Source organism: Chaetura pelagica, unplaced genomic scaffold (genome assembly GCF_000747805.2).
Source record: "Chaetura pelagica isolate M959 unplaced genomic scaffold, ChaPel_1.0 scaffold83, whole genome shotgun sequence".
NCBI classification, from domain to species: Eukaryota; Metazoa; Chordata; class Aves; order Apodiformes; family Apodidae; genus Chaetura; species Chaetura pelagica.
The window spans coordinates 6,163,024-6,173,752 of NW_009952893.1; the positions used below are offsets into that span (position 1 = coordinate 6,163,024).

Here is a 10,729-nt window from a genome sequence, read left to right on the forward strand (position 1 = left end):
GACAAGTTCTTCATTATGTATCTACAGCTATAGAAGTCCTAAATCTGAAGGGGAAACTGAGCTGTAGGTAGAAAAGGCAATTTTTTTCATATTTTTCAGTTTTGTAAATAACAAACTACAAGCCATAAATAGGTAAAAAATATGGTATCTACAGATACAGAACACCTGAATTTGATAATCAGGAAGAGAAGAATCTGATTATACCCAGATATGCTCAAGCAAATCTTCAAGAAAATCTGAAGACACAACTTTGGAAGAATAATTTTTTTCCTACGGTATTTTCACAAAAGTAAGGCAAGAGACCTTTAGGAATCAAGTCACACTGAAACTGACTTTTGAAAGTCTTCCCAACTCATCCAGATTTTTCTGAAGGAAATTAAAATCTAAGCATTGACTTCTCATTAATTTCCAGGCAAGATTTGTTCCTAAACTAAAAGTTTTAACTGTTTCCAAAACCAGTTCTCAGAGAAATTAGCAACACCTTATTTGCTGAAAACTTAATAGAACTGGTTTTTAAAATGACCACTCTCTGTTTTCTGGTGGGGAACTGTTAGGCAGGATCATACAAGAGGTGTCCAATCCAGAAAATTGATTCTGTCTTGACCCAACAGACACTGTATTGGTCCAAACTTCAGAGCAAGACAGAAGCTGTATGTGTTGGATATTGCTGTGCAGAACAGATGGATTAAAAATATATATGTTAATGAACAACAGTTGATAGAGCATTTTTTTTAAATTTGTATCAACTCCTTAAATTACCAATGTTTGTACTATATTATTAAAATATTCTTGCACTGTAAAGGGAGCAAGAGGGACATGTCTAACATACTCAGTATTTTATGTTTTCTATTAGGCTATTTGCATATTAATTTTTTTTTGCCTCCCACGTATAAGAACTGGATAACAATTTCAACAACCATAAATGAATCTAAGCAATACATTTTACCAGTGGTGAAATATAAAGACTTCACGTCTGCTAGAGGAAATCAAATATTAAACATGTAATGCACAGTGGAAATCTAGCATAGCATACCACCAATGTTTGCAGACAAGAAACAAATAATGCTACATAAACACATACCCCTTCTTCATCCACTCTGTCAGTACACTTCACATTAGTATCCAAAATGATCTGCATTGTGCGAGTGTATCCTCCGAAGGCAGCGTGGTGCAGGGCCGTCCAGCCTTTATAATCACTTACATGGAGTGGTATAAAATTAGTAATTGCAAATGGAAAACTTATTATGAATTTAAAGTAAATATAAAATGCCTCCTCCTTTGACTCAAACTTATTTTCTGAGTTGTCCATGCCTTCTCTCAATTATTATGTGATTATCAGTGCACCGTTTAGAAGTAAAAGGTTCAATTCAATAACAGTATTTGGGACTGCCACTTTGTTTCTTCTCTATTTCTGTATATATCTGGACTGTGCCCATTTTCTTATGCACCCCTTGAAAATGACACAAATACTCGTAATATTCTGTTACTAACACCTGGCAACAGACAGGGCATAGATCCCGGCCATATTATGGATTTTTGCATTTAAAGACATTGAATACACAAAACATTATAAGCACACAAATCTATTCCTATTAATATTACTTCATTTTAGTATGATGAAATTTATTAAGCCTCTTATCACATAGAACATACCAGGAAATTTAGTTTAAAAATGCCAGGTTTAATTCTAAATTAAGCCTAAATACACACACACATATGTACAGATAGATAAATATACATATATACATGAATATTATAGTATCTATCCTTGATAGGTGTACTAGTTCAGCTGAGAACACTGGAAATAAAGGGCTGGAGAGCAGTCCATTTAGTAGGTCCTCTGCAGTCACAAATAATGAATTATATGACAGGTCTGTTGGCTAAAGGATCTCCTCAGAACAGTTAGGCCCCTAGCTCCAAGGTGTAGTGGCAGTAAACTTGGAAGCACAGGACTTGAAAGTTAAAGCTCTAGACCTGCACGTCTCAAGCTTTAGTAACTTGCAAGCAGGACCCTAAACTTTTGGTGGCCTTGGCTCCAGTCTTAACTGGACCTTTCCAGTAAAGCTCCAGGAAAAAGCCTGGAAGCTTTTGTGGAGCAGCTAAGGATCTGAGGATCTTTGACCTGAAATCAGGACTTAGAGTACAAGGCAAGTTGCCTATGAACCACTAACCTTAAGAACCTCTACTTAAGCCTGTAAGTGAAACTGACATGATTATAATGTTTCAAAAACAGTATTTTTTCTATCAAAAGGTTCAATATACTTATCTCAGTTGGATTTAGAGAAACTTCAGTTTCCCCAGCATGAGAAGTCTTGCTTTACAGCTAGCCATGATTGATGTGTCAGGCTTAAGCAAGGCACAATCAGCTTAGTTTTACACTTATTTTAAATATGCTCTAATATTGTATATTTATATCTGTACATATTAATATAATAAACATTTTCATATATTGCATTTATATTTATATTGTATTAATTTCCCAGCAGATGGACATAAACTATAGGGTGATAGTTCTTTTTTGCCTTAATGAATGGAAATTTGTACACTTACCAGAGAAAAAGGGCCCCTCTCTTCAGAAGAAACTGGACTACCTTCTCATGACCATTCTGGGCTGCCAAATGAAGAGGAGTCATTCCCTTCTTATCACCTTCATTCAAGAGTCTTGTGTCTTTCATATCCCTTATAAGTCGTTGACATGTATTGATGCGCCCATAACTTGGAAAAGTAAACATACATATTAATGCAAAAAAATACAGATGGAAAAATACCATTGATTCCATTGCCTAGACTGCACTACTAACCTGGCAGCAAAGTGCAATGGTGACTTCTTGTCCCTGCTCTTAGAGTAGATGGAAACGTTGAGGCTGAGTAGATTATTTACAGAGAGGGCCACACCTTGTCTGCATGCATAATGCAATGGAGTGCATCCCTCGTTATCTTCATCCACGACAAGGTTTTTAATATGTTCCATCTGTTATGCCCACCCAAAAATCCAAAAGCACAGAATTATGTTTATATCACTAATGCTCCACAACTTCTAATAGCTTGTAACAATAGCATTAATACTAAAAGCAGTACCTAAAAATAAGAAACAAACTTTAGGAAAAGTAGATTTAGCAACAATGATAATTTAGTATCTGCTGATTTGTGGGTCACCATTCTTTCAAACTACTCTTTGAAGAACACAGCACTTTGCCACTCTGCACATTATTGTAGTCCATCCAATAGTAAAATTATAATACAGGAGATTCTTCTTTGCTGCCATTCAGCTGTAATACTCATTGCTGTCAGCAGAAGGTAATTTATAAGGGTAGTCTATATAATCTGTATTGAGCTGCAAAACTTCTGGCTGTCAAGAATCATCAGTGTAATTTTATTTCTCCCATTTCTCTCTCATTTTCATTTTCCTGTTTTTCCTCAGTACCTTGTGCAACACTATCGTATGTATAGCCTTTCTTAAAGCAAGTAAAATCTCCTCCCTCAGTCTGCTCCACCCATTTGTCTGAATTAGTAGTATGATCAATAACAAGAAAGTCAATGCCAACAACAGAGAGTTAACACTCTAGTTTTAAAGTGATTCTCTACATCTGCTGAAAAGGGAGGTTACCTTCATTCTGCATTACTAATAAAAGTTCTTTACAGATTTAAGCAGATATTGTAAGTTCAGTTAATACTTGATTCACATTTAAAAGGCTGTTGCTGGAGCTCTGGAGTCTAGCAAGTTTAATTCTTTCAAGCGAGTTTGGGCTCTACCAATATGAGTCCTTCACCTCAGCACAGCCAAATAGAAATCCATGTTTGAAATCCTTTTCAAAACTAAATCCAAGACTTCATTACAGTCCAGTCCACAGAACGCTCCTGCAGAATATGCTGTAAGGTCCTAGAGTTTGTTTGACTATGAGCACGTCCCCTAGCTTTACTGCATGCAATCTGGGAAAATAGAAGTGAAAAGTTCTATATTTTATTGCCTACCTCTTGAGCTATTCAATCCCCCAACAGCAAAATAATTTATGGGATTATGTTATTCCTTTGCCTGGCAATAAGAAAACTGTATTATTGGCTTTGAAATGTTTCAATGAGATATGTTCCTCTTCAAACTATTTTCTATGACATGGGGCAACTTAACAAGTACCACAAACTTTACAAACATTCCAAAATAAAATAGTAGTTGTTTTTTTCTTTACATTTTCTAGTAAGAGTAACAGAAAGTCATAAATCGATGCTTACTGTACCTGCAGAAATTTCTCATTCAGATGCTGTAATCCTCCAGGCTGCAACACCGTCAAATGCAAGAAATTCCGACCGAGATGATCTTTTAATGATACATTTGCTCCTAGATAAATATGGAAATAAATACCAGCAACTTGAAAACTCCTGGCCCCTGGCACTAACTGATAATGTTTAAGACACAGGAACAAATGTTGAACAAATGTGTTTACGAATCTATAAAACAGCAAATATTATTTCAAGTCAACATTATAACACGTAACTTTACTTAGGAAACCCCTACTGACTCTCAGACTTCTTCATTATCTCATGTGAGTGTGCATTTTGTATTTTATTGCAGCACTAAGATTTATGTGGGGCTCTTATATTTAGAGAGATACTGAGCACCCACAAATCAAGAGGTAATTTAAAGATGCAGATAAACACCCCTTCTAACCTTTTAAAGTTGTAATCTTGTTACAGCTTCAGAACTTATTAACAGGCTTATCAACAGAGTCAGTTGTAACTATTAACAAGAGAAAATATAGTAACAATAATTAGCTTGCACCAAAAGTGTAATAATTAAAAGGTATAGCTAAAACATTTTGAAGTCGACTGCGATTATGTGAAATCATGGCTAACACTTGAAATACGGGCTTTAACATTTAAAGATTGATTGCTGGCATGAAACATGTTTTTGTAACACAGTTCAACTTACATTGTGAACTGCTAAGGGATGCATGGATGGAATGCCAGTGCCACCTCTTCCTTGGCAAGAACGACACATGGCACATTTTTCTGCAGCCTGTTCACTCTGTATTAAAAAGGCTGAAATAATCACCCTAATTGTCCCTTTATCTCAGAGGACACCACCACTGAGCAGCTGTTCAGTTCTACTGCTCCTGACTGTATGATGGAGCCCTGACTTGAAATTGAGAGGAAACTTAAATGCAATTTTAGCATATATGCACCCTGCTCAAAGGAAGTATATCATACACATATATTACTTTTTACCTTTAGAGAGCAGTAAATTCACAATTTTCCATGATGCACAGGAAGTGGCCAACAGAAGTGGGGACCGACCTTCTATGTCAACACTATCTATATTAGCTCCCTGCAAGAAAGAATTTCAAGTTTATCATGAATAATGAATAAATGCAATTTTAAAATCATACTGCCCTTTGTAAGCATAGCAGAAGCAGGCAATCTCAGTAACTCCAGATAAGTAAATGCAATACACACACCTCTATATAAAACTAGTATGCTTTCAAACTATGAGCCACAGCACAGTAATCTACATAATATAGATGCCTAAATAGGGGTGACCTACTTCTAGGTACACTCAAATCACAACTGATGATCTTTTGGTAGAGTACCATTTAAATAGTCAAAATATGTAATACTAGCTTGGAAATACTGGGATTGAAGCTCTAGAAAAATACAAAAAATCAAGCCCTCTTGAATGATGTGGTCTCACTTATCAAACAATTAGCAGAACAAGGCCCTTCTGAACCTCTGTGCTACATCAATATGGTTCAAGAAGTGATACATTCAGAGATTAATATAGTTCTATTCAGCTAGCTTGATCTATCTTTATTTTCATCATCTCTGTGAACCAAGTTAATTTTACCCCAAAGTAGCTGTACCAACAGCAGATGATTTTTTATTCTCCAAACTCGAGGTTTTTGACATGAACTTTCTTTTTAGGGGAAACATCACACTACAATGAGATATGCTGGCAAAAGCCCAGTTTTTCTTTTTTGTCTATTTTTGCATAAAATGCACATTACCAGGACAAAATGGTCACTGTGATCACAGTACCACTATGTCCACATCACCAAAATACTATGAGTGTAAGCATAGCTGTCTCAAAAATCTGACCAAGGGAGTGTGAAGTTACAAGTAAATGAACCAATGAGATGTATGTATATTTTATGATGTTTTAGATATAATTATTCTAGATACTGAGTTGCAAGTCAAATTGGATGTGTTAAACAAAGTATACAAAAAAAATCTGTTTTGTTTCAGATACCCAAAGATCATTAAAAAAACATTAATCAATTTGGGTTTTTCTATTAACTTGAATCATCTTTGGATCCAGTTGCAATTTGAGAGAGAATTAATAATAATAATGAACAATATTTACTTTCTAGGATAGTAAAACCTATGATGTATTAATAAGAAATATTTAATAAATGTACATTGATTACCACGGAGAACAGGAAGTTTCCAATCTGTGTTGATAAAATGTTTGAGAGTAACACATGTAGGACTCTTTACTCAGTTATCTTTCTACAAGGTCAGACAACCTCTTAAAAATGTTCTTATTAATCAATGAAACATTTTTTATCCAAGAGGCTCATTCATTTCAGTGAATATAGGGCAGCAATTTCCAGTTAAAAATGAAATCTTTATTCACCTTCCTCCATCTAACATCATTGTTCAGCCTTCAGCAAAATTAATTCAAAGTATTCATCATTATTTACAATAAGGAGTAACTTATATATTGCCACATTTATTTGGCACATTTATAATACAGCTAAATTATGAGTTTGTAAGTTCAGTTTCTGAACTCCTTTTACTTTTGCATTTACACATTAATATATATTAATTAAATGGATATCAACATAAAAGAAATATAATGGAATTTTTGTAAAGTTCACTTGAAATTTATACCAATTTAATCTTTTGTTTTTCTTTTACTGAAGACAAAATAAGCAAAAGATGAAAAAGGAAGTAAAGAAAAAAGTGTAAAATTACTTATTTACTCTAAATTAGCACTCTTCAATAAAATTAACTTAGGAAGCACCAGGACCTCAATGCTAATTGTCCAGTATACAAGAAAAAAAAAACCCACAACATTAAAAGGTGCAGGGAAATTGCTAAGACACTAGACAAATAATGAGAACTTTCTGAATTTCATGTATTTCTTCTTCTTTATAGTTGTGTACACAACTTGCAAATATAATGGGTTATTTGCATGTACAAACCACATACCGTGCAACTGTCAGATGTGGCAACAGTCACTTAATCTGCAAACCACTTTGTAATTAGTATTTCTTTAAAGCTACCAAGCTTTGTAATGTTTAAAAGTTGGGAATATTGATCTAGGTTTCTGTCTTTTTCCTTTTTATAAGGCTTCAGTTATCCTTCAGTTATGGCAAACCATAGCTGTACATCTCACCAGAACAAGATGCACTCATTGATATGTTATATTGAGACCATATAAAAATAATGAAAAGCTCTGAAAGAAATATCTGTAGTGCCTGAATCTCTGTTTTTTGAGTAGCACACTGACCTACAACTTATAAAAAATAATTTTTTAAAATTAAAATTAATCTAAATGTAAATAGCATACATAGTGTGCCTGGACAATCCTGCTCAGCATAGATAATGTTACCTTCTCTGTTTAGAAGAGCTAGATGCAACAATGTACCTGTTTAATATGGCATTTATTTTCAGACACAAAAAGTACCAAGAATAACATAAATAATCATTATAAGTTAATGTGCATATTTTGATCCATTCCCAGACAGGACAAATGAAAACAGTCCTGAAGTTTAAAAACTGGCATGCTTTATATGGAAAACCAAACAAATCCTTGGCTTAGATTCTATGGAAGAGGTCACACTAGTCAAACTGGCACTCAAGGAATAAAAGTTTTTCTTAGCAAATGTTAAAGATATTCCCTCTGATACTTTGTGCACACGTGCAAAAACTTGTGCCCGTATTTCTCAGGTAATAATTTCTGTAGATAGGTTGTTTTGTCAGACAAGTCTAAGTAGCCAAACCTCAACACTTCTCATTGGAATTAAATATAAGCACAACATCTAGTTCTGACTAATATAAATCTCTGTATCAGTTTCTGAGAAAATCAAAACTGACTGCAGAAGATAATTTTTCTTAATGTAATTGTCATAAAATTATATAAAACACTAAACACACATAAAATGAAGAAAAAAAAAAGTCTGATGATTTCTGGAAATTTCCTCATCAGAATGGGGCATATACTGATATATATGAGTCTTAGTTTAATTGGTATAAATGGACACTTGGAGCATAGCCAGTAGTAACCCTGGTTACATTCCTCCTCCTTCTCCCTTATAATTGTTCAGTGAAGAAATATAACCAAACTACAAAACAAAAAATACTTCTAAGTCATGCACAAGTTTCAATATGTGGCTATATGATCCCAAAGCAATCATATGCATATACACTGAAGACAGGATTTCATTCTGGAAAAATCAGATTAAATTCCACGTATGTTTAGCATTTATTTCACATGTTATATCCTGAAAGTGAGAATGACTGAACTAGTTTGGAGGATTTGGTCAAAGATGTCTACCTTTCTGAATAAGTAAAATGTAAATAAAAATACGAGTTTTCATCCCCTTCAGCTGTGGGATGCTATTATGGAGCTATAATTACCACTGAAATGTAACTGTCAGTTATGCATTATGAAATAAATATATTTCTAAGTTACCTCTACCTGAGAACACATTCTCCTTTATTAATTCCTCTATACAGATCTGTAGTAATAGATAGCAATAATCTCTATAAACATGTTGCTTGATTAAATATTTACCATTGAAATCAAATACTCTGCCAGTTCATAATGATCAAACAATGCTGTCCTGTGGAGAAAAATGCAAAAATACAGTAACATTAGAAAGGATAATAAAGTTTCAAGCCAAAGGGCAGCATTTTTCTCCATTTGTTGCATTTTCTAATATTTTCAAGAAAATGCACTTTAAAATAAAGAACAATACCTTTATTACACACAATTAATTCTAAGAAATAATTTCAAGTTTGTCATGGAGTTTTGTTTTGAAACTATGTACAATAAATACATTGAAAACTCGCTGCAAGAAACAAAGACCTCATTGTCAACAGGCATTTTATCACTGATTTTTAACAAAAACACTCATTTCAGATGTCAGATATTTCACTGTACCACACAAGGTCAATATAGAATTCCATAAACTTCAGACTGCTTTTTCCAGACAGACCTAAAGCCTCAAATCCATTTCATTGATCCAGTCTTCAAAAATAACTTGCTTTATATTTTGTGTAACAATTCTAGAGTGGGGTTGGAGTGGCAGTGGCTTAACAAGTTTCCTAACTGTGGCAGGTAACTTCACTTGAAGAAAATATGAAAAATATATTATATGGGTATAAATCATGGTGATCTTTATTAATTTACTAGACTATTTAAAGCTGTCTATATACATGAAAAATTATCAGGTTTTATTCTACAATAAGACACAGAATTATCCATTACAGGGGAAAATGGTCAAAGCAGGAAGCATAGCACAGTTAATATATGCACTCTAAATGTTTTCAGAAGTCAGACTTCTATTAAATATTTTGACTCAATGAACTACACAGGACAGTTCCCAGGCTGTACTGTATCTCAAAGATAACAGTTCCCTTAGCATTATAAGAGGTAATAACAGTGGGCATACTATAGTTAGAACGGATTACTCAAAAGATGCATTTAAAAAATCATGACATGATTCCAAATAAGTAAAGATGCCTCCATTATCTAGCTGGGCCTAAATACTGCATGCTTCACACACACACTCAAAATAAATTCCAATATGACTGAAGAGAAAGCAAAGTTTTTTTATACAACATTTAGATGGAAACATGACAGTAGGAATGTGAAAAGACCAAGTCTCGCCAATGCTTCAGTGGTTCTTCACTTCTCAACAAGTCAACATTCCCATTCAGCTTATTTATATTCTGGGAGATTTGGGTGACTGTCTACTTTTCTGACTATTCTTGATAATTTTTTTTCCTGTTTCACAGATGCGAGAAGTAAAAATATGTCATTCTTTTCCCAAGCTTTTTGCAAGGACAATCATTTTCCTGGATGTGACAGTCAGTTATCCATTAAGTAGTATGTTGTGTCTGCACAACTCTCTTTGGCATTCTGTCATCACTTTGTCTTCCATTGTGTTCTAACACAGTAGCATTTCCAAGTGTAGCCAAACCTTATCTTAACTTTATAGCACACTCCCTTTTTAATTTCTTCAGTTATCTTTGAACCGTTCCACATGTCCAAAGAGCAATCATCTCCACTGTCCCTGACTTTCTACCATTTATTCCATATTGCATACAAAACTCCTTGTAGAACAACACTTTAAAAGTATTATACTTCAATGCAGTGGGACATACATTTTTTGCAAAAATGTATAGATGGGGAAATCTACTACCTTCCACACAGCTGGTAGCCAATACATTTAGCTGAGCAACTTTCTGCTAAAGAAGACTGAGGAAACTTCTCCACAGTCTAGTGCTCTGGTTTCAGATGGACTGTGAAAGACCAGAGGTCTAGAAAATAATCGTGTACATAAATGCCATTTGCAACTTTGTAGTCATACAGAAGTGTATCAACCTCTACTTGCAGCTGATCAGGCATAAGATATTTTTTTTAGGGGGAAAAAAAAAAGTATTTAAAAATATATATTTAAATATATTATATTTAAATATATTATTATATTATTTTAAAACTATATTA

General features: G+C 34.0%; 1 protein-coding gene across 1 annotated transcript in view; it reads right to left on the reverse strand.

Annotated features, from left to right (window-relative positions):
* TRPA1 (transient receptor potential cation channel, subfamily A, member 1) overlaps positions 1 to 10,729 on the reverse strand; it is a 131,150-nt gene that overhangs the window by 13,909 nt on the left and 106,512 nt on the right. Inside the window, exons 8-13 of the mRNA XM_009995603.1 lie at positions 8,792 to 8,840; positions 5,221 to 5,320; positions 4,233 to 4,333; positions 2,802 to 2,971; positions 2,551 to 2,715; positions 1,082 to 1,196 (exon numbers count right to left, since the gene is read on the reverse strand). Of these exons, the coding sequence (XP_009993905.1) occupies positions 1,082 to 1,196; positions 2,551 to 2,715; positions 2,802 to 2,971; positions 4,233 to 4,333; positions 5,221 to 5,320; positions 8,792 to 8,840 (700 nt within the window). The remainder of the gene's footprint in view (positions 1 to 1,081; positions 1,197 to 2,550; positions 2,716 to 2,801; positions 2,972 to 4,232; positions 4,334 to 5,220; positions 5,321 to 8,791; positions 8,841 to 10,729) is intronic.